Consider the following 25,423-nt stretch of genomic DNA (forward strand, 5'->3'; position numbering starts at 1 on the left):
CATCAATAAGTAAGTGTAACAAAGGTTGCATTGTTTTAAATTGTCCGATTAATGTATACGACTTATTATAATAGTTGAGTGATCATTATACCCTATACTAGTTGATTGTCTGTATCAATATCATAATGCAAAATTATTATTTTTTAAGAAGAATTCCACAAAATTTGGTACAGATTAGTAAACTGATTTTTTTTATCTTTATCAATTGATCAACTTTAACAATAATGTAACTTTAACAAAATAAGTGATTATGACTGCTCCTATCTCTGCTGTTTTTTTTTGTCACTCAGTAGTGAAATAAATGCAATGCAATTAATTTAATTAATTAGCAATTAGTTTAATTTGGAAAGTGAAAGAATGTAAATTTAAATTTATTTTAAAATACACCGGCAGGGTTATTTTGATACAATGGTGCATTTATACTAAAAAAGTACAACAATTCCAGAAACATGAGGGTCCATGAGTTGTGTGTAATGCCGTTTTAACCCCCTTGAGGGTGATAAAGCATCAAAAAACCCATGGGAGCTTCCAACCACACAGGAGGTCCAGGGAACAACTCATGAAACATTTTAAGGTCTCTCACACCGACTGGTGCATTATCTGCCATCATTCTTAGTCTATAGGAAGGCACAACATAGTTTTTTTGTCCCAGAAAAATGTACAAATGAATATGTTGTGCTACACATTGTACTTTCCCCAAGATCAATAAAGAGTATAAATAAATTTAAAAAAAAAATACACTGCCAGCATCCTTAAATGTGTGTTATTTGTAGGATTTTTAGGATATACATGGTCAATAATGTTTAAATTGATTTCTACTGCATGGATATGAGACCAAACACCATCCATCTATGTTGACAGTGAAATTAAAGGTAGATTTGAGGTAAACATAAACCTATATGTTATTGTATTACAAATCCAACGTATTTCCCCCCTTTTTAACCGATATTGCCTCAAAGAAAAATTAGGATCTGTCCTTCGCAGTTATAAAGGATCCCGACTTCCAGACATCAGTCTAGGGCTGCAACTAACATTTATTTTTGTTGTCAATTAATCTGTCAAATTTTTGCTGGATTAATCGATCAGTTGTTTGGGCTATAAAATGTCAGAAAATGTTTAAAACCAAACCCCAAGATGACATTCCCAAATGTCTTGTTTTGTCAAATATTCAGTTTACTGTCATAAAAGAGTGAATAAATAATCACATGGAAGCTGGAGTCAGAAATGTTTCACTCTTTTTCATAAAGAAAATAGTCAAACCAATTAATCAATTATCAAAATAGTTGGCGAATAGTTGACAACTAATCGATTAATTAATGACTTACTTTGCCACTCTACATCAGTCTACTGTACATTTCTGACGCTCCTGCAAGCATTAAGCAATATTGTGTAGGTAGTTGGCAATTAGATGATATAAATTTGATATCTACATGATTGTAAGATGTTTTCCATCTGCAGCATGTCCGCCAGTGCCCTGCAATAACCTTTCCAGCAATACAGAGAAGAACTTGTCTTGACCTTTTGACCTCTTGCACTGGCTGCTCTCTGTCAGTAACATGCCAGACATAACATTACCACATACACAACCTTCTCCTGCCTTAAGAAGTCGGGCTGCAGTGTTTTGCAGCCAAATATTCAACTGTAAGAGAGCACTAAGCCAAATCATCCACCATCATCATGTTTTCATCCTTGCAGGGGGAGGGAGGGTTGACTAAGAGGCAAAGTGGGGGGAGAAACAGACACACACGGGGCCTAGTCGCCACATCTTTTCATGCGAAGAAGCTGTGCCGCTAAACCGTCAGTAATCCGTATTTATTTCCACTCTACATATTTACATTTAGCTAGTTTATGTCTAGGATAATGAGATATAGGTGGGGCTACCAGTGCTAAACTGTTCTGTTCTTGGCTCTCTACGTTAGCTCTACTCGGTGCATTTAGCTAGTTTAGCTTTAGGTGGCTAGTTAGCTTTAGCGCTTACACCCGACATGGCATAATTTCAACAAAATGTAACGTTAAAGACCTGTTTGTCTTCAACATCATGCAGAGCTGAACGATTTAATGTATATTCGAGGAGGATAGCTAACACAAACTGTTCAGTTAGCTTTACGGTAACGTTAGGCACAAGCATTTTAAATGTTCGCTAGTAACGTTGGCTAGCTAGCTAGTATCATATACAGTAAAAGAAAGGCTAGCTAGTATACGAGCAATGCGATGGCTAACGTTAGCTGGGTAGAACGGTGGTTTGTTGCCATCTGTCAGGGCTCCATCTACCTAGCTATATGGTGGAATGGGACGTTTTTTTTACTGCGTTGAACCAAGTTAACATAGTCGATGTTTGGTATCGATATATTGTTTCTTATTTATTAAATAACCGATGTATTTGCCCAGGTATCGGTTTAGCAGCTGACTGTTTTGCAAAGTCCTGCTGTAACGTTAACCTTAGCGTTACATAATGCCAAAAATTCATCAAATAGCTACACAAATCTTTCTATTGACACGCATACAGGCAACTCACAACATAGCAATAGATTGAGGATGTTATGTTTTACAGTGTTATGACTAAATGGGCATATGAGTGTGTCACATTATTATCTAATGAGCTCTGTCTTGTGTTGGAATTTCAGACCCGTTTTTGGTTTCCCAAAACAACTCCGGCCCGGGCCTCAGTCCGCGGTCTAGAGTTTGATTGCGGGCGGTTTTGAGACTGAAGCCCGTCGGCGTGTAGCTGCTAGCCAGCCCCTGCACCCTAACCACCATCATGGGAGACAGTAGAGGTGAGAAAATAATTGCTCAGATTTTTTTTTATCAGCAATGCAAATACATGAATGTCGAGCTAAAATTGCATCTTAATACCAGTGTTGATATTAGCTACGACTATGCAAATTATACTAACTTACACTTGTTTGTACTACTGCTGTAAATTCAGGCCTATGAACGATATGGGTTATGATGTAACATTAACTAGTACTTAACGTGCAACATATTAATGCTTTTTAAAATACACTAGTTACAGCTGGCACACAGTTGAACTATTAATAGACCCACTGTCTTTAAGAACGTCATTTGATTTAAGTCAGTCAGGTTTAGTCGTTCAAATTACCATCCCACAATTTCTCTAAAGCAACATTTGTTTTTAATATAATTTGCTTATTTGAAATGCCATCCTAATGTTACTTTTTGTTACTGTGACTGTCTTCACTGTTACAGAGTTTATTCACCTTTATCCAAAACACTGTACAGTATCATAAGAGTAATGGCCCCACAGGACTCACAGGATCAAACAATTCACCTTGAAGCCAGTATTCCTTACAAGTGCTTATTCAGAGCGATTGGTGAAATATGTGACAGAGTTGGAGTTGTACCACTGTCAGACATTGATTGAGTCCTGTGTGGAAATCATACTTCAAGTTAAAAATGAGCAGAAAAGAAAACACGATTCCTTGCATTTGTTGACGTGATAAGTATTCAAATGGTAGTCCACGAACAGTCCTCCATGGGCCGCAGTTAGTGATTTGTGTGAGCTATGATTGGTGGATTTCTTTTCAATGTGTTTGAGGCAAGAAAATAGATTAGATCACACGACAACCAAGTACACAGCCTGAAGCAGTGAAAATGCAGCACACAGCCGCCTGCAGAAGAAAGCCAACACAATACAAACCACAGGATAAACAAAAAAAAAATAAAACAATTGGCATCATAAAACAAGACCAAAATTCCACCAGATTCAGATAACGGATAAAAAAAATAGGCTTCTAGAAACTTAAATTAATTTCTTCTTCTTGATTGTACCCCAGTCAGATACATGTACATTTCTTGTAAACCTGTCATACTGTCAGGTGCTGTATGAAAACATTATAATAAATCCAGAAAATAACTTAATAGGAAATAACTACCGTACTCAACCAAATCTTGTCCTTAGTTGTCCAATGCAGTTTTATTAAGAACCACACTCTGGGATGTTAAAAGCAAAGCACATTTTCCTGGGAGTAAAAATCCACATTGTATGTTTTACATTGTGCAATGAGGATGTTTAACTGAGGTGTTTAGTGTTTTAGCAAATGATTGTTTAAAGCATAATTTAGTTATAATCAAATCAAGACCCGCACTACAGTTGAGGTCTCAGTAATTACTAGCATGCCATTTTTATTGTCATGTAAAACCCATTCAATCTGCAGCATTTGATTGACCTCACTTAAAATAGACCCCAGATGGGCTTAAGGACCAACAGTTTCTCTTGATAAAAATAAAACCTAGATTTGCAAAAGGCAAGTCTGCTTAGTAGTTGTAGAATTGTGTTGTTGAACTAGGGATAGATAAATATATTAGCAAATTATTTGTTGTATATTAGCTTTGTTACAGCATTTGCGGTATTTGTTTGACAACTATCATGTTTGTGTTTGAGTATGAGACTAAATTAAAATGACCCCTGTATCACCTCTATTAAGAAGCTTAGCCTTTTTTTGCACATTATTTGTATTAGTGATTACACTAGTTGTTTGCTATTATCCTTCTTGCTGTCTCTTATTAGATTCCCACAGCCCAGACAGTTCGTCTGTGTCCTCCCCTCCATCAGGCCAGCGCTCACCTCCGCTGGTTCCCTCAGCTGCTTCCATGACCTCCCTGCCTCCCATCACCACCTCAGGGGTCAACAGCCCCATCAGTAGCATCGGCTCCCCCTTTTCTGTCATCAGTTCTTCGCTGGGCTCGCCCGGTCTACCTGGCACACCATCGGTGGGCTACGGCCCCATTAGCAGCCCACAGGTAAGGAAGGATTGTACTTAGGGGACATTATTTAAAATTTTTATTATGAAACATACAGTACATGTATTTATTTGCAGTGGAAAGTAGAAATGCACAACTTAAAAGATATCAAGCTATACCTTTCTGAAAATTTAAATTTGGGTTTTTGACAATTCTAAGATTGTCTTGATTGATGCTTGCTACAACCACAGTGGCAGTTAATCCAAAATAGAATATCCAGTGAATCACACTTTTTATGTATAATATTAATGAATATTTAGATATTCTTTAATTTTATATTTTGTGTGTGTGTATATATATATATATATATATATATATATATATATATATATACACACACACACACACACACACACACACACACACACACACACACACACACAGTACAGGCCAAAAGTTTGGACACACCTTCTCATTCAATGTGTTTCTTTATTTTCATGACTATTTACATTGTAGATTCTCACTGAAGGCATCAAAACTATGAATGAACACATATGGAATTATGTACTTAACAAAAAAATGAATTTTTGAATGAGAAGGTGTGTCCAAACTTTTGGCCTGTACTGTATACCGTATTTTTCGGACTATAAGTCGCTCCGGAGTATAAGTCGCATCAGTCAAAAAATGCGTCATGAAGAGAAAAAAAACATATATAAGTCGCACTGGACTATAAGTTGCATTTATTTAGATTATAAATACAAGAGTTATTCAACTACACAATAGCACACAGAACAATACGCTGAATACGGTAGGGGTCCGGTATGTTAACGTAACACATTAACTGGTTTGAACTATACAATAGCACACAGAACCACTAGCTAGCAGGGCGTGGAGCATGGAGGTATTAAAAGGCGTGGAGACGTAGCTGCACCGTGAACGAGCCCCTCCCGACTCCTTCCTCCAGCTCTTGGCATCTTGCTTTCAGCCCACGATTAGCCGATTAGCTTTCTTTGTTTTCTTCATTGCAGTAAGAGTCACCTTTTCGCCAGTCTCCCTCATAAGTTTCTCCCTCATTTCAAACTCTCTTTCTGCTGCTCGATTACCATTTTCGGCTGCATATTTTACTACCTGCAGTTTGTCTCTTTTCTTTCTCAGTTGTCTTTAGGAGGAGCGTTCTAGTTGTCACAAGCCTAGAGCGCCCTCTCGCGGCTGTAGGTAATGTTTTCAGTATGAATTAACATGTAAAAACATGTTAAATTATATATATTTTGATATATAAGTCGCACCTGACTATAAGTCGCAGGACCAGCCAAAGTAGGAAAAAAAAAGTGCGACTTATAGTCTGGAAAATACGGTATATATATATATATATATATATTATATATATATATATATATATATATATATATATATATATATAGAACTTTGTTAATTAGGTTTTTCCCCCACTCCTATTTCTTCTATTGTATGTTGGCCTTGATGGTCACATGCCAGATGTCATGAGTTTTGTTCTTAAGACCTTATCTTATCTCTGTTCTAACCAGTTTGTCAGAGAGATAAGAGGCAAAGCAGGGCTTAAAGAGATAGAGGAACTTAAAGGGTTAAGTGCCTGCCTCTCACCGTGATGTTTTTTGTGTGGTTTTGTTGACAGTGAAACATGCAGACATCTAATCGTCATTGTTTTCACCTTCTCCTCTATCGTTCTTTCAGATCAACTCAACAGTGTCCATGTCAGGGCTTCATGCAGTGAGCAGCTCCGACGATGTGAAACCTCCGTTAGGCTTGAAGCAGCTGTCGTGTCACAGCCCAGGGCCGATGCTTTCCCAGAAACGCCTCTGTGCCATCTGCGGAGACAGATCCTCTGGTGAGTAGACACCTTAAATACTACTCCTATTTTCTGTGCCTTGCCTTTTAAGTTGGCGCAGTTGTTACAGTGTAAAACAATGTTAACAATCCTCTAAAATGTCTACCTTGAAACACATTTTCTTACCTCTTGTTTTACTTCTTTGGCTCTTTTCCTCCCTCCTTCCCACACCCTCCAGGTAAGCACTATGGTGTCTACAGCTGCGAGGGCTGTAAAGGCTTCTTCAAGCGCACAGTACGCAAAGACTTGACCTACACTTGTCGGGACAGTAAAGACTGTATGGTGGATAAGAGACAGAGGAACCGCTGCCAGTACTGCCGCTACCAGAAGTGCCTGGCCATGGGCATGAAGAGAGAAGGTGAGCAAGCAGGGGCACTTCAGCACACCGTGTAGATGGCTGGTTCTCAGCCCCTTCTGCTCATGACCCCAAAACATGAGGCCATTTCATTTTTCCATGCATGCAATTGTAGGTTTAAATGCACATAACGGTGCATTTTCACACAAATGATTGGTTAAATTTTTGGTTTTAAAGGCTGTTTTAGTGGATACGTTATCACAACTATTTAACCTTTTTCAATTCTGTATGAACTACAACTATTCAGCTATTTTAAGGAGATTTGCTATGCTGTGGTGTATTTGTTAGGGATAGATGGATAAGCCTTTGATTTTGCCCAGCAAAAACTCAAATTGTGAGTTGTCCACTTCAAATCTGGTTCAAGAGTATACAACAGTAGTTTGGGGGGCGGGGGGAACAAAAATGTTAGGCTCCTACTCTTGTTACACTCATCAGAGAAGATTAGGGGTGTAACGGTTCTGAAACCACGACATAAACATCCACGGTCTCGTGTTGCATTTCAATTTTCCAGCTGACCGATTACCTCTATGTGAAGTTAATTTATAAAGCTGAGTGTTTTTTGTTTTTTTTGTGCCAACCAAAAAAAATGAGGTATGAACTGAACTGTTGCTTAAGTTGAGTCGAGTTCCGAATTTGGAGAATTGTTACACCTCTAGTAAAAAGATGATTGTTTGGTTTATTTCTGTGCGGCTGAATCTGAAACACATAAGTTTCCTTAACAGTGGCATATTTGATCTATGGGACTAACCCTAATAATAAAGAGCCCACTACTCATATTCATCAAAATAAAATCAAAAGTTTTGCCAACTTCACTATGGGCTGACCTGCTCCTACAAACTTGCAGACTATGGTCACACACATACGGCACAAATGTTTGACTAAACATTTTCATTGGTCGCACGGTGCGTCTGACCTCTAGCAGGTTTTTCTCTCTGTGTGATGTATGTGTGTACAGTGTCAGAAATTAACCTTTTGATCATTGGCCAAATGGACTGGCATATTTTTTACCAGCCAAAATAATAAATTGCCTTTTTAGTCACTTAAACATTTGTTTCAGTATATTTTCTTGAGGTGATACAGTACTATGTTGAATACAAACTTGAAGAAGAGGCCAGAGCAAAATTCAAAGCAAAATTACTTTAATATATTTGAACAACTCACCATGTAAAGAAGTTTCCTCTGGTGAGCATTGATGTAGTTAATTTGTTGAGGGTCCTTATCGTGAAAGGTAAGAATGGAAGGGTTGGAGCTGTGCGTTGCCGTTGACAATGTGGGAGGCAATAAAGAGTTTGCCAACTTCCAAACCATGCATTAGCCTAACATTAGCTAGCAGCAGACTGGCCCAACACCTACTCTGCCTCTGACTGGCTCTGACCCTGATATTCTACTACTCTGAATGCAGGTGTGGGGGGAAATATAGGCATGTGATTCCATATAAACCTATGGCCTAGAAGAATCACTTAACTTTCAATGTCATATTTACCAGCTGTTTGTCTTCAGGTGGACATCAGTCACCGGTGAATACATCCCATGATTTGTACCAATAAAAAAGCACAAACTCCACTGTTAATTCTCATTAGCATCTATTAAACATTTTACCACATTCCCAATTAAACATTAAACTTTAAAACTGCTATCACTATAATGGAATTGTCTTAGTTTACCACTCCATAATTTCATGTATATCATTTTGATATTAGAGACAATGATTGGCTGATGAACTGATAATAGCTTCTATTTTTTTATGCAATGCTCAAAGTGCTTTAAATTAAAAATGTATGCAGACACATTCAAAAACTACAACTGACCTATATGCATCGTCATGCATCGTTAAGTGTCTTAACGATAAAAAAAAAAAAGATTATTTGCTGTTAAGTGTCTTTCAGTTGAGCAGTCTAGGTAAGAGCTAAATGTAACTATATTAGATAATCATATTGGGACTTAATCCCCCAGCACACTACGATGCTACTTTAATTGTAGTTGGAACATACCTCAGGTTATGTTTGATGAGTTTGTCACTGTTGTTGTTATGATCCTCATAGTCATGGATTATTAAATTATTCCAGATACAGTAAAAGGCCGGTTACACACTGGACGCATTGCGCGAGCGTGTCAGCCGCGTGGCGGGTTCGTTTATATTTCCATGTTAACAGGTTAGAGCTGACACACTGCCTGCGTGAGACGCATGCCTGCTAGATATAGGACCAACGCCTATTTTTCACGCGAGCGCGTTGGAAGTGTTTCCAGGCAAAATAGAATAGGAAAATATGGTTATATGTAATTTAGACACAAATGCATATTAATAAATGACATGTTAATGTTTGAAAGCCTCTAGGTTTTGATATAAATGCAGATATATGAATGTAATTTAAAAAAAAAAAAATTATTTTCTAATATTGCACCTATCAATACAGAAGGAAATATTCTGTAGCCTATTTTGCTGTAAGCAAATCAGTATATATTTATGTTTAACATGATATTTCATTTTATCAATGGGAAACATACATGTGTCCAGACAAGGCTAGCAGTAGCAGCGCCACGTCAGACACGTTTCTGGTGTGTAAAGACATAGAAAAATCCACTCAGCCGCCACGCAACAGAAACGCCACGCCAGCAGTGTGTAACCGGCCTTAAAGGCAGCGGCTTTCTGTGGCAGATACTTTCTTCATTATCTCTCTCAACCTGTAAATCCTGAGACAAACTCTTTAACTTCACCCGAACCATAAATGAGATCTTATACCTGATCTATGAAAAGTAGTAAATGCATCAGTAAAGCATGGTATCAGTGTTAAACATTTTTTCTGTGTAATTAATAGAACATATAATATTTGTACAGTAGGGGATAGAAAGAACGACTAGAGTGGTAGAGAGGGAGATGGGGGTGGGTGAGCCTTGTAAACACTAACCCCCTTTCCCCCTCTCTTCCTCTTTTTGTTTTCTCTCGTTCTCTCTCTCCCCCCTCCCTCCTTCTGTAGTGGCCACGATGAACGACAGATGTAAGGAGAAGAGGGAGGGAGGGGTGTGTGTCTGTATGAGTGAGCGAGAAGCAGAGAGATATTACATTGCATATACATGAGAAGGAGCTAGTTTAAAATGTTTTTCCATAGTTTGTTGCCAGTGCTCAGAGGTGGACCAGTGCCAGCCTTGAATCACTCCCCCATGTTTTTATTTTGAACCTTTTATAGATCCAGGGAAAGTTTGCTGACTTTGCACACTTCTTTTAATCATCATCCTACTTTAGTACCTATTTCCACTTCTGTTCAGGAACATTCATTTCCTTGTTTAAGGTACGTTTGACGCTTCTATAGGTTGGATAGATTCATTAAATTGCCCACCCAGATTTCTTTAAGGCAATCTTGGCTTCCAAACTGTCACACCTTTTTCAATTCTGTATGAAATCCAGACACAGTGACAGTTGCAGACTGATGGTGATATTTAGTAGTTTTTTCCAAGCATTTGCTTTGCTTGACATTAAGTGTACGTGTATGATGCAATCTACTTCTTCCAATAATCTAATGACTTCAAATTAATAATTAATCTTCAAAGAATACAGAATGCTTGTTTTTTTGTTGACGACTTTGTTTAAACAATTATTGGGTGTTTGAATCATAAATTAAACCAAAGTAATGACATCCCTTATAAATGCTGCTCCTGCATATTTTCTGTTTGCTGCTGTTCAGCAAATGACCAAAACAGTATACAGAACACATTCATTTATAAACCTTACTGAGAAATGTCAATTTCATGTGACTATTGGTTAATATATTGCCATTTATACATATTTGGACAGTGACATTCTTTGTAGTATGACACAACTATCAGCTTGGATGTTAAAGGGTGTTCACATTCGTATTTGGTGAGCATTGTAGGACTCTTAGGTGCTTTTTTTATATTCCTATTCCCCCAAATTTTAGCACAATTGTGCAAGTTAGTGATTTTAAACATACAACCAAAGTAACCAAGTTTGTAGAGCCCAACAGTGGGATATTCCTGACTCACCAAGCCAGTCCCATAACCTCAGTCTCTCTACTGATTTATGTGGTTGTGGTAGACTTATGACAGTCTTTCACTGCGAAGGATTTGTAACAAAATAGTAAATATGACATGAACTATGTTTATTTAATTTCCTCATAGTTCATCTGAAGTGAATAAAACACTTCATATTTTTGTACAGGACAGCTTCAATAGTACCTCAAGTTGGGGGGGGGCATGGAGTTGTTTTCATTGATTTACATGCACTTAAATAAATCTAAATGCTGTTGTCTTCTGCAGTAAACTGTAACGTAGTTTCTTTAATCTTGGTAAGAGATTAAGAGAAACAAACAATTTCCTGATGCTGCATCTGGGCAAAATGCCTACTTTCCAAAATTACCAATGTTACATTTCATTGTAATTCCCTCTTGAATGTAGCTTTAAAACAATTAGTTAATAGTAATGACTTCTGTTGTGTATGTCTTATACGGTCCATTTCTGCCTTGTTAGTGGACCTTAAAGAACTGTGAAAGACAGCATGAGAGACTTTGAATTCATCATGAATTATACATGTCTTTTTCCACTATTTTGCACTTCTTATGTTAATTTGGTCAGTTATTTTTTTGGTGCTTTTTGTATGGCTATATCCTGCTTCACCAATCTCTTCACACATTTTCTGTTGATCTCCAATTCTACTTCTTTCATTTAATCCATTCTGTTGTCTGGTGGCACATCCTTACTACTCCTCCATTCCTTTACTCTTGCACCTTTCCTGCTTCTGCGTTCTTTCACACTGACCACCTTTAACCCATACTTGCCTCCCACATTTTTGCCCTTTCTACTCTTATCTACTTGTTCTCACTTCTTGTCCTTGTTTTCTTCTGTGCTCTTCTCTGTCCACCCCAATCCCCCCCCATCCTGCAGCTGTCCAAGAGGAACGGCAGAGGAACAAGGAACGAGAGGGAGAGGTGGAGTCGTCTAGCGCGGTGAACGAGGAGATGCCAGTGGAGAAGATTTTGGAAGCGGAGATGGCTGTAGAGCAAAAGACCGAGCTTCATGCAGACGGAAGTTCAGGTGGCAGCTCTGTGAGTAGTCTGGATGGTGGAAGTTAACCACAAACTGTGTTCCTTTTTTAAAGGTGCTTTGTGTAACATTCAAAGTCTGTAGTTTAGTAGTGTATGCTTGTATTTGTTCAGACTGCATGTTTCCTTTAACAGTCTTGACAGGCTGTTGTATGAATAATACAGTGCCTCTCAGTCAAGTTGTTTGATGAAATAATTATTAAAAAGAAATCCTCTAAATCTGCTTTCTTCAGCCCAACGATCCTGTCACCAACATCTGTCAGGCAGCAGACAAGCAGCTCTTCACCCTGGTGGAGTGGGCTAAGAGGATCCCTCACTTCTCTGAGCTGGCCCTTGACGACCAGGTCATCCTGCTACGTGCAGGTAAACATTTTTTTTTTTGTCACATACAGCAAACATCTCCTCACTATCCGGGAGCTGCCTGTCCCCTGAACACACTGTAAAAAAACAAATACAGTCTCTGTAGACAGCCCAGGCTCCACAAACGCCAACAAAAAGAAACTGCGCCAACCTGCACCACCAAACCTAACAAACAGTGTTCCAGCCAATAACCGACAAGAAGGATTTGGGGGTGGGGGTTAGTGCACGGAAGGGAGAGGGAGGGGACGGAATGAGGAGGAGGGAGGGGCGAGCTAGCCTTGTTTTTTTTGACAATACTTTGAATGTCAACAAGAAATGACGTCACCCAACATGCTTAGAGCACCTTTTGGAATTATTACTAAAAATAATAAATAAAAAAATTGCCCAGTTGCTGACCCCACATGTTGAGAGTAACACAGTTAAATTCTATATTTAAATGACTAAACCAGCCTGTCATATTACAGTGGAACCTTTTTATATCACAAATATCGCTTAGGGCGGTGTACAGCAAAGATACAGGGATCACGTAAGAAATAAATGTAACTCAAACATCAGTAATAATTCTTCGGATAGATTAGTTTTAGTTACGGCCACAACCTTGTGCTCATATTTTGACCCTGTGCCTTCTTTGTGACCTGCAACAGCAGTCAAACATCAGCTAACACAATACTGCACTCTTAGCCCTCCTTGTTTTTGAAAAAAAAAAAAAATAATTGGTTTGATGCAAACTCTGGATACTTTTTGTGTTCCTTTTTTTCGGTGGTGTTTTAACTTGCACCGACACAGCACAAAAATAAAGGGAAAGTAAAATGCCAGTGTGCCAAATGAGAAAATGTTTAGGCCAATCGGATATTTTAGGGTTTTGTGCTGCTCCATCATGTTCTACTGTAACACCATTATGTAACTCCCTATACAGTATTTGGTCCCCTTATCTATGTAAATGTTGGTGCACAAAACATTAGACGCTGTTTGACAAGTATATTATAATTATTATAATGCAAGTCCAATCTTTTATATCACCAACAAGTGTAGTTTTAAAAAGCGTCAGTGTCAAGAAAACATAAACTTGCATAATTTTTTGCAGGGCTATTGAATTGGACCTCACAAAGTCCACTAGCAACCCCCTGTATGTTTTTAGTTTTGTATATATCGTCAGGAAATCTGGTGGAGACCTTTCCCCTTTTTAATATAGAACTAAATATTATCTTATAAAGGAGTATTGTATCCATTGTCTCATACAGCTATGAAATAGCCCAGGTGGTAAATCTTAGTAAGGGTTAATTATTACAGGAAAATGACCGCATGTGTTTTAGTAAGAGATCTTCAATTTGCTAATTGCCAGGAACATTCAGTTATAACGGGTATTAAGAAATCCCAGACATCACAGTAGAATATTTAGTAGAATATTTATTGACACACTAACTCTTCCACAGGCTGGAATGAACTGCTGATTGCATCGTTCTCTCATCGCTCCATCTCGGTGAAGGACGGGATTTTACTGGCCACCGGCCTGCATGTCCACAGGAACAGTGCTCACAGTGCAGGTGTTGGAGCCATCTTTGACAGGTAATACATATATGCATAAACAGTATCACTCTGACAGACATACCACATCAGTGATTTCCCAGCATTCAGATGTTTGGGTTGTTGACCCAACTGGAGAGGACATGCCAACATAAACATAATTGTGTTCGCTGGAGAGTTTTAGCATTAATGTGATTTTCAAAGGCCTATCTACTCCACTTAGAGTCAATTTGCTTCTATTAAGACCACCTATTTTTTTAAGCCTAAAATAGATCCACAGTCCTATCTTGAATTGACCTGGAAAATCCACATCAGTCCTCAGAGCTAGATGAGAAAAAGAAAAGAACACTTGCTTTTATTTACTTACATGAATTTTTCATGTTTGGCTGAATAAGTGACTGGGGTAAGAGTTTAGGATACTGTGTCTTCCCCTTTGGTTTTCTGCAGCTGCTGTGTTCTGCGTTGGCTGTGATTGGCTGAGAGACTTTGCTTCTTTAATGATGCCTGTTGGGTGACAGCGCATGGCCAGGAGGCTGGTGACTAATGCCTACCCATAGACATGCATGCGCACACGCACACAGTCACTGGCTGGCTTATGTGAATATATAATAGGAATGTCGCTTAAAATAGAGTTAACATCCCATTATTTTGCAGAATGTTGTTGAGGCCATGGGTATATATTTTGGTGTTACGTTTTCTTTTTTACTGACCAAAGAATAATTGTTTTGTGATCTCATCTTGACAAAAAAAAATGTGGTTGTAAAATAATTACAATCTTCGACAGACTGTCTTTCCGTGATTATTAAATCCAAATGCACCATACATAAATCTTAATTCCTTTATAAAGGTCACAACATTGTAAAATAAGTTACCTGCAACAGGCACACTATAAATAATATAGAAATATTACTGTGCCTTTGTGTTTTTTACAGGCTTCTGAATGATTGCTGGCAACAAGTACACTGTCAGTCCAGAGTTATGTGCATTGATATCTTAAACAAGCTTGTTTGTTTGAGATCCCGAAAAACATATTCTATGATAAAATGGAAAACAAAACTTTATTACAGCCATGGCCTCTGCAGCCATCTGCATTATTGCATCAACCATTAATTGTTACTAGAAAAGTGAAATCACATGTTTTTCACCAGATTGTGTTTACGGTTGTTTCAGAATGTTATTTAATTAAGATGTAAAACGTCTTATGCTCTAATAAATGCTGGTTTATGTGATTAATGATGTATTGCATTATCTAGGGGTAGATAACATCTGCAGGTTTTAATACATTTTGAGTGCTTCGAGTGGAAAAAAAAAAAAATTATCCAAATCTCGTTGAGTTTTATGTAAAAACCCCAACTACATCACAACGTGTCAATTCACTGTCAATTACACAGTAATTACATTGTCCAAAAAAATCCAGTCAGGTTTACAGCAAGCTAACTGGGCTTATGGTGAACGGCTCAATGATTTTCCCCTGATACTTTTATTTTTCTTGCAGAAGCCTTTTCTTTCAGCTTCTCGTCAGCAACTGTTTGAAGCTACTGAATCATATTTTTTCAAGGAGGATGTAAATAATAAAATATCAGAATATCATTTCTTAGTAGCGCATTACCTGAGGCAACTAGGTAGGCCCTGAAGTGCAAAACAAAACTTGCTTCACGTGTGTTTGTAAGTTAGATGGGAAGAACAGGAAAGGTAATGTGGGTTGTTGCTCAGTCTTTTCTGCCAATATTTGATTGGCTGTATCGAAATAAGGTCTCTGAGTACTCGGATACCGGAACAGCAGAATAAATGCAAAAATAGGAGGCGCCATTGTGAAACAATTATGCCAATCATAAAATAGTTCAATCAACAAAATAGTTATATTTCCCCCTTTTGGTTCCTGTTTTTTTTGTTCTCAAAGGAGAACATGGAACAAGCGATTTACAGGGATGTGTATGCTGCAGCAGACAAAAAAATTTGATTAATCAAAATCAGTTAGACTTGAAGTTATTTTTCATGATGTATAACCATTTAGCAAGGAACACTTACTAAAGGTTGAGAGTTAATCTTTTTTCACCTATGAACAGTTTCATGTCTACTAATGGTTTTCTGCTCTCATGCATTTGGCTCATACGATTTATCATAACCTCCTCTCTGCTTATTTTAATACATGCATGTGAATATAGTTGGTAAGACTACAGTTTATGATGTCATAAAACTGATCACATGTTTATCAGGGATTTGGGTGCAGGGGCAAGATAAATAAAACTTTGAGTCTAGACGCAAAAAATGTGAACAATCCTAATGCACACTCATGCGCACTATTTTACAACATTTTTAAACGTATCAGAAAGTAGTTTGTATAACTACATAGGGCTGGGCGATATTTTTTGGTAATTCAATAAATTGTCTATATGACAAATGTAAAAATACTGACTGTTTTCTTTTTTTATTAAGAACTTAAGTGCAAAATTAACATTTTCAAATAATATTGTAGAGAAATAGCTATACACTTTACTATATTAACGTGCATGCATTCAAATAGTTTGATGTAAAAACAAAACCTTAATCTTCAAATGATATTCCCTTAAACTATTTCATTTCAGATTTTCTGAGAAATTGAGTTAGTATGTGCTTGTTATTATCAATTAATCACGTTATATGATTTAATCACGATACAATTCCTTTGAGTTATCGCCCAGCCCTACCACTACAGATTTTCACCATGTGAAATCATATATAAGCACTGACTCTCTGTACAGCTGAAAGGCTCAGAAAACAGACAGAATTCTGTAATAACGATGTAACTGTGTAATGACATTGTAATAACACATTGTGATTGAATACACAGGGCGCACAATGCCGAGGTTGGGGCCATATTTGACAGGTAATTACGCCACTACACAAACACTTTTCTTAAACCCCTCCTCTTGAAACAAACACAGAACCAAAGCTAAAAGGTTGATTCTTTTAGGCTTTTCCGCAGCTTTGTAGAAGTCAGACAGTTTTCGCTACAAGATATTATTCTGAACGACATCCACAAAAATTGTTTGACTTGTCACTAAGTGAACTTTAGAGGTATGGTTTAGATGATGATGATGACAAAGAGCAGTACTGTATTTAAATTTGAATTCTGCAGCATATTTGGTTTGCGGCTTTGACTGCTCAAAACCTCGTCCAATCGCCTGTAGAATACATCTCATCTTTTGCCCATTGACGATGCCTCTTGTTACCAAACCAGATGCTTGTTGAGCCTTGCCAGACCATAATGAGCAAATCAAAATGTGTGGGCTAGCTTTCCCAGGGCATCAATAGTGGGACACAATACTGTATTACTCTATTGCAGGACACCGTTTTACACAGTCAGGTCGATGTGTGCTAAGATTTACCGTTGAGCCTTTGAGAGGTGGTGTTGGCCCTCTTCAGTGATGCTCCCTCTATGATGGGAAGTGCCCATTTTAAACATTAAAGGTATACACTATGTGTGCGTACCAAAAATTTTTTATACATAATACTTTTCTCAACTTAATATGAATAAAACATGTAGTCATTGTGCTGGGTGTGTTTATGAAAAAAAAAATAGATTTGACAATGCACTGCATTGTGGGCTTGTCCAGTGTCTGTTAAAATGTCCATTTCTGATGATGTGGAAGAAAATAAACTGTCTCTAATGGTCATCACTTTCTTCCTCCTCTTTTGTCCTATTCCAGGCAGTTTTAAGATGCACTTATGGTGCACACCAAGCCTCTTGAGTTAATAACTGACAGTCTATATATTATTGCGCTACACATCTGATGAAGCATGATAACACCATTGATTAAAAATATACTGATATGTTGGTATGCATTCTATTTTTGCCAGGTCCATGTTTTGTTTCTACTAGTTGCATGCAGTGCTCTCTTGAATAACAGGACACCTATTTTACTTTCTTAGGTTTTAAGATTTGTGAAGCATTTTAAGAATGAATGGATGGCTTTTAAAGTATACAGTACAGCACCCAAATTACCGATCACTTCCTCGCTCTGGCCCTCTCTTCATTTTAACATCAACACTTTACATCTCAAGTAAAACCACTTGTCAAATATGCGTGTGGATAAAGTTATAGTTTTAAAATTGACCCTAAAATGAGCCCATCAAAATCATTAAATTAGATTAAACAAGGCATTAAAGTTACCAAAAAGTCAATGATTCTTTATTCCTTTCTGTAAGTGAGAACATTCGTCTAAAATATGAGTGCGCGTTCAGGCTTCGAGAAAAACAAATGTGTTTAGTCCCTGAACCTTGACTGCCATCTGCTCTTTCTTCCTTGGAGTTATTGGTTGAGGGCAAGACAAAATAGTGGAAGATAGACCGTGTTGAAAAAGTAAAACAGGAAACAATAAAGTTTTTACTCTCCAGCCATTGTAGACTTCAACATTTGGCACTTTCACAGCAACCTTCACACATTTTATTATTAATAAAACAAAGACAACCAACCATTAAAGTATTAAGTCGTTGACACCAGAATCACCCACAGCCAGAAGAAGTTTGCCAGTTTTAACTAACATTATTGTGTGTGTTTGTTTGTTTTGTTTTTATCTGCAGAACCAGCAGTCCAACCATGCCCTCGCTAGTTTAGACATAAAGTAATTGCATTGAGAAGTAACCATAAAGTCTGGTCCCTCTCTGTTGTTCTTACTCTCTTATTCCCTCCCTTTCTTCCTCTTATTTTTTTTTATTTCTTTCTTGCTCTCTTTTTACTTCTCCCGTCCTTTATCTTGCCTCCTCTCTCTCTACCCTAATCTGGGATTGTCTCCAACTGGAATTTCCCCCTGCAAATCTCCTCTCCTCTCTGCAGAGTTTTGACAGAGCTTGTAAGCAAGATGAGAGACATGCAAATGGACAAGACCGAGCTCGGCTGCCTTCGAGCCATCATCCTCTTCAACCCAGGTACATAGACAAGGTTGAAACTCACGAGGAAAATATCATGAAGGACACCAACCTGAAGTGGACAAATTCACGTCTGTAATCGGAAACGTGAAATGTGTTTCATTTCCATATAGAGATAATGTAAATGTTCTCTGTTTTCACCTGAAGATGCCAAGGGTTTGTCCAACCCCAGTGAGGTGGAGCTCCTGAGAGAGAGGGTGTACGCATCTCTTGAGTCTTACTGCAAACAGAAATACCCCGATCAGCAGGGCAGGTAGGCAGTAACACACAGACATGCTGAAAAGTAAGAGGTGAGGTCGTTGGTTACAAAAAGGTGGCACTGATTGACATATTAAGACTGCAAATCATTTTTAGCTCAGTAGCTTTTAACATGTCACTGTAGCACAGAGCAGTTGGTTTTGAGGCTGGATATGATGCAGTGACAAAACAGACAGAAGAAATCTACCAAAAATATGCTTCCTGCATCTTCTGAATTCCTGTTTTCAGTTTACATGATTTTATAGACCTACGGTTATTCCTCTCTGCTCTCCTTCTCATCCTTCCCTCCATCGTCCAGGTTTGCAAAGCTCCTCCTCCGGCTCCCAGCACTGCGCTCCATTGGTCTGAAGTGCCTAGAGCACCTGTTCTTCTTTAAACTGATCGGAGACACGCCCATCGACACCTTCCTGATGGAGATGCTCGAGGCGCCTCACCAGATCACCTAGAGGAGCCAGGTTCAGTCCGGTCAGGATCCGATGCACAGCAGGATTACCAACACGTCACCCCATGTTGGGTCTTTGGCTCCTCTCATTGGGCCTCACTTAAAACTGCAACACCTGCTGGCTTTAATGTACCGGCTCTCACACTTTTACACACACACACACACACACATACATACATATTCCATGACACTGTCTAATTATCTTCACACATGCAGATCCTAACTTGCATACATGAATTGAAATGCAACATAATTAATACACCGATGATATGGCTCTGAATGAACAGTATGCTAATACACACTCAAACACACATTTATACCTTTTCCCATAATCAGTTTTCCACCGTGGGGGTTAAGACTCAAGGAATATATCCCCTTTTTATCACACATACTCAGTAAATTTCTTAATTTTAAGTTAGCCTTCAGTTTCACATCCTCATCTCACAGTGGGTTTTTGCTTCTGCGTAACTGGTATATTTCCCTGTTTTTAATTGGGTTACTTACTGTAGTTACCCTGCTAGCAGCACCTCTATATATTTTATCCATCACTATCTGGTTGGTTATTCATGTATGGTTTTAGCTTAAAATCAGGTGCGTAGCATTTTAATCAACTGCCCATCATCGAACTAATTCACTTCTTATTGGTCAGGAGGTGTCCTATCATGGACAGGCAGATAAACCCTCCCAGTGAGTTCATCCAATCTCGTAAACATTGAAATACTTTGTTTATTTTTAATATTCATGCTGAAACTTGTTTGAGTTTCTATTTTGAAGTACTGTACTCATGAAATGAGAGCTTTTTCCAAGGCATTGAAATCCAGGAAAAGGGGAGTGGGAGCACTTTGTTGAACAGACAAACTTTGTCCCTCCCACCCTGATGCGCACAGCGGGCTTTGTAAGACAAGACGAATGACTTGAATTTTATTTTGTATTCCTAATCCTAGTTTTGATTTAATCCTTTCCTCTATTTTGGCAGTTGGTTGGCATTTTAAACCGCTTGCAGGAACACAGCTTCATGCAAGACAAATCATAGTTGTCGGTCTTTTATCTCCTGTTTCCTCCAAATCCTCCTTTTGCTGTTGGTCATGTATGCACTTTTGTGAGTTGTAACTGTGTAAATGTTCCTGTTTCCTAAAAATGACCGTATATTATCAGACACCTATGATGACCCTGAAGGTACTATGTGTAGGGTTTTCCAATTATTGCATCCATTTTCGAATCAGATGTGATGATTTCTTTTTTTTTTTTTTTTTTTTATAGAACTTGCTAAATAATTGGCCACTCCCTGTAATGATAACCAGGTTTGGGACTTAACACTACTGGCTGGCGGCAGGTGTGTTGGTCTCTCCTAACAACCAGTCTAGCTCTTGATTGGTTACTCTTTATTCCAACCATTTTATTTGTATCAACTGTCCATTGGCTATAGAAGAGAAGAAATATTTTCTTTTCGCTTTAAGTAGTCTTTTGTATAATTGGTCAGCATCTATCGGAGTTGTTTGAGGCATTGCTTTGTTTTCAAGATGCTGCACTCTGTCCTCTGTAAAACAAGCAGAGATGGAAAAATGTAGAGACCAGCTGAAATGATCTGACAGTGGCAAAAACTCAACATTAATTTCACCATTGTCATCAATCAAAGTCAAGTTTGGCTTATCTGTAATACTTCTGCAGCCCACCGTTAATGGATGAATCAATGGCTGGGACTACAGATTGGTAAACAATGCACCGGTGTTTGAATTACTTGCGTATTGTGTTACTGTAATGCAATAATGAAATTAGTTAGTGCTATAAAATGGAAATCCTACACCTACTACCTGCAGCTTTGGAATCTTTATTCAGTGTTTATTGGCTCAATGCTTGCAACTTTTGTACAGTAAATGTAAATAATACAAAAGAAAAAACAGTCATGCAGAAACAAAGGCCTTTTCACATTCATATGAATGTGAAATATGTGGCTCCTACAAAGAAATTTATAAGCTCTATTTTTTTCTTCTTCTGTTGAATCAACATTAGACTTGCCTCCCATATAAGGACATCACCATGAAGTTATTATTGAGCCCAGGGCCAAACCACACCTCACTGCTGCTTTTGCACTAACTTCTGCCAATGTTTGTTCTTCTTGGCAATTGATTGGCTGAATTTTTAATTGACAATTGCTCTTGACGTTTACTGTGATTGAAATTTGTGGCCAACTGAATCTGAGCATTGCAGTGAAAAATCAAATGCAGCTACCACGTGATCGGGAGAAATACACTAAACCATGAATTAAACCGTCTACACATGCTCAAAGGTGAGCAATACTGGGGTACACAAAGATTTATTACCTTTTTTGTTAGTATTTAAAACAGTGTTGACGTTGTGAGGTATGTTTAGCCTTCTTATTAGTCACCATGTTTTAATATAAATTAGATGCATACATTTTGCAGTATCATTCTACAGGGAAGAGGTACAGCTGTCCTCTACCAGGTGCTAAATAACTGAAATGGTCTTTTAGTTTTAAGACATGCACATTTACATCAATGCAAACAACAGTATGCAAGTACACAGACAAATCATTCTCCACTTATTATAACAGGTCTGCTTAGGATGTAGGACTCCTCCTTTTATTTGTTTATTTTTGTTACTTTATGACCCCTCATTTTATTGTAGACTCCCAACTATGGAAATGAACACCATCTAAGTGCTTGTTCATTTTTGCTGTGGCTGATAAGTCTTTGTACTCTACCAGACACAGCCTGTGTCTTTTGTATTTTAGAAAGCAGCTAGGCTGGTGGAAGCAATGAAAGTAGCTGGTGAATGTTGGGGGTCCACCAGCTACTTTGACCAGAATGAGCAATGAGCTACCTGCCCTGCAGATAGGCCAAATACTTCTCTAAGAAGTGATGTGATGTGGACTTGGAGGCTGACCGTTCGATGACCTGTAAGACAGGTGTTTTTGTTTTACATGTCAGTAAGTTGGTCTAACCTTAGAGTTTGGTGTCGTTTCAGTTTTTCTCCATCCATGCATATGCACGGGCCAACTCTGCAAAGTAGTCCCCAGATGTCCATTCATTTTCTACATGCGGAGAAAAGTCAGCCCCTCGTGCACCATTGCTGCCTCATGTTGGTGTTTGTTGGCAAAGAATAGTAAGGTGGTGGCAAGCTTATGATTTAGGTGACGAGCACCAACATCTGCTAGCATTCTTGTACTGTATATAATGTGCTATGGTCTCAAAGACTTGAGCGAAAAGGATTTTGTGGCCACCAGACTTTGAGATCTGTGATCTGGATTAGAGCACGGTTATCCTAACACAGTTTGACTGTGGAATGAAGTTTGTGAGTGCAACCCACTTGTCCCTTAGCGAGTGGGCTGACTTAAGGCTGTGTTCATCTTCTGTTAGGTTTGACATCTCAGCAACTATCTCTGCCGGATTTTCTTTTTGCTTCCTCTGTTGAATGTTTAAGCCTGCTGCTACTGCCTCGTGTTTATAGCTGGAGATGGGAATGATTACACAATCAGTCAAGTGCTGAAGGATCCACTCGTTGGATCCACATAAAAAAAGAAGAAGAAAATTCTAATCGCATACACAGCTTAATGCAAATGCCAATCTTTGTTGATGATTCATTTAAAAAGTAAAAATATGCAACTTGTATATTCATATTGTGGTAAACAGTTGTCATGCAATATGTGTATATGTTTCTGGCATTTGCAACTTGTAGCTTAGTCTGTTACATGAGTTAATATTAATTGGCAGTGAATTTTTTTTTTTAGAATTCCCATCCTCCATATAACAGCAATGTGTTTTAAGTTTTGCCATTTCTATATTTCCTAACATTTTGCTGTGAGCTTAGGTCATTTAGACGATGATAAACAGAAAAAAAAGAAAAAAAGAAAGCTATACAGTCAGTGCAGGTTCTGTATGCTAAGCCACTTTAAGCTTTGCTGATCAAGCAAGAGCTGGTGGTTGGTTATTTCATTTTTTTTTTTAGCATTTGTCATAGGGTATGTGTGGCCACGTGTGTATGCTTTTATGCACATGTGTAATGAATCTGTCGGCAGCTACGCCTTTTGACTGGCAGATATACTATAGCTTTGGCGGTGATGTGCTGAGCGCTGTTATATTGGTTTGTTGAGCAGTGTAATCAAATGATGCACAGAGGAAAAGGAGCCAGCCTGGAGGGGTGATGATGAACTGGCGTGTTGATCTGATGTTTCATCGATACAACCCTGCCTCTTCCCTTTCTCAACATTGTGGTGTTTCCACTGCTCGCCCGTGAGGGCTGAACATTTCTGGGCTTTGACTTGTAAAATAATCCTTTGAAACTTGGAAGTTTGAAAAGGATGTGAAGCTTTTCGTGGGACAAGCATCGGAGAGCTTGTAAGGAAGGGATTCAGTGCCGAGTGTCCCTCTTTGCTTACTTTACTTGACGGCAGAGCAGCGGCGATCTGCGGTCGCTATGGGAGACCGCCGGATCGCACCGCACCGCCCACAAATGTTTGTCATTGCAACCGTGTGCACTCAAGGCAGACGCATGCTGTGACCTTTTGACTGTGTAGCAGTATGGTTGTCGCCGCCAGTACTCGCTTTTTGAAAAGAAATACATTGATTAAATATGCTTTTTTTTTTTTTTTTTTTTTTTTTTTTTTTTAAATGGATCGCAGGCTGTGACTGAAGAATAGATCATTGTGTATAGATTAGATATCAGGGCGGCATTTTTACCTATTGACACAGGCCCCCTGGAGCCAGGGCCCATCCCATGATGATCAATGGCAGTGTGTGCCATGCAGCCTTGAAACCACCACCCTCACTGGTTTATTTATCACTGCCAAGTTGTTTGCGGATGTGGCCGTTTTTAAAATGGAGGGCCACTCAGTCCCCAGTGCTCGTTTGTCATGTACGTTGTGATTATTGTGCAGTACACTAAAGAGTGTGCGTTAACCTTGGCCTGTGTAGTGCATACTAAAGAGGGGCCCTAATAGGAATGGAATGACAGCTTGTGTGGAGAGGGGAGGACTGGTCACCGGAGAGAGAGGTAGACCAGTGTGTGGCCCCCTCTTGGTGCTCAACCTGTGCATTGGTGCTTTTTTTTTATAGGGTTCCCTGGCCCTTAAAACATCTGCTTTGGTTTCCAAGACACAGGGAAATACATATATGACCTGATCTTCTTTAGTTGCATTGTTGTTGCAACCTGTTTTTACTGTGTTAGTCATATGTGGCTGTAGCTGGATACTACCAGCAATAAAAACAAAACCTTCAGAAATTTTATTTTAGATTATGAGGGAGAAACTGTGGCTCTTACTGTAGACACGGGGTGAAGGCCACCAGAATCCACAGGTCTGGTTTGCAAGAGACATCGGGTTGCATTGAATGAACTTGATGGTAGAGATCATCTGAATATTCATGATCTGAATATGATTGCTCTCTTTAAGGAGGAGGCTGTTGTTGTTGGTGGAGTTTAAGGTTGGAGGAAATGTGAAGGGTAGGCCAGAGAGAGAAGGAGGGAAGAAAAGAAGGCCATAAACTTGAAAAACTCAGATCAGGTATTCCTATGTCAAGAAAAACAGAACCTATTTTCCGGTAGATCTAAAAACTTCCTTAATTGTTTACTCTTCAACGTAAAGAAATTCACACACTGTTTATTTTTTTCTTGTTTCCTGTCTCCCTTCTCTCTGACTATGGTATTCATCCTTTGTTTATTACACAGTATTAAACAAGTACAAGAACTGTAAAATCAGAATGAATCTGTCACTTTTTTGTCAAATTTTCTCTCTTTCTCTTGTGTCTGTTCTTTGTCCTGTTTGTATCCTACTCCATTGTACACACGGAGCTGATTGACTATTGTGTGCTTTGGGGATTGAAAGAAGAAGAAGAAGAAAAAAATATGAATACTTTTTTTCAGTCATTAATTCTGAATCTTCTTTCTGTTTGTTGTATCATGTCCGAGTAAAGGTTTTAATACTGTATGTGAAGTGTTTTTCA

General features: G+C 38.5%; 1 protein-coding gene across 4 annotated transcripts; it reads left to right on the plus strand.

Annotated features, from left to right (window-relative positions):
- The first annotated feature begins 1,708 nt into the window (after positions 1–1,708).
- On the plus strand, positions 1,709–25,407 carry rxrba (retinoid x receptor, beta a). 4 transcript variants are annotated; one of them, XM_028596548.1, is made up of 13 exons: positions 1,709–1,797; positions 2,625–2,774; positions 4,529–4,761; positions 6,412–6,565; positions 6,744–6,923; positions 9,896–9,916; positions 11,817–11,977; positions 12,208–12,337; positions 13,768–13,900; positions 16,689–16,724; positions 18,675–18,766; positions 18,914–19,019; positions 19,323–25,407. In XM_028596548.1, the coding sequence occupies exons 2-13, from the start codon at positions 2,759–2,761 to the stop codon at positions 19,468–19,470; spliced, it is 1,410 nt and encodes a 469-aa protein (XP_028452349.1). In that variant the 5' UTR covers positions 1,709–1,797; positions 2,625–2,758; the 3' UTR covers positions 19,471–25,407. The 4 variants fall into 4 exon arrangements, with proteins under 4 accessions (XP_028452349.1, XP_028452351.1, XP_028452350.1 ...); XM_028596550.1 differs by lacking the exon at positions 16,689–16,724; XM_028596549.1 differs by lacking the exon at positions 9,896–9,916.
- The last annotated feature ends 16 nt before the right edge of the window (positions 25,408–25,423 follow it).

The sequence above is a fragment of the Perca flavescens genome, chromosome 14 (assembly GCF_004354835.1).
Source record: "Perca flavescens isolate YP-PL-M2 chromosome 14, PFLA_1.0, whole genome shotgun sequence".
Classification (NCBI taxonomy): Eukaryota; Metazoa; Chordata; class Actinopteri; order Perciformes; family Percidae; genus Perca; species Perca flavescens.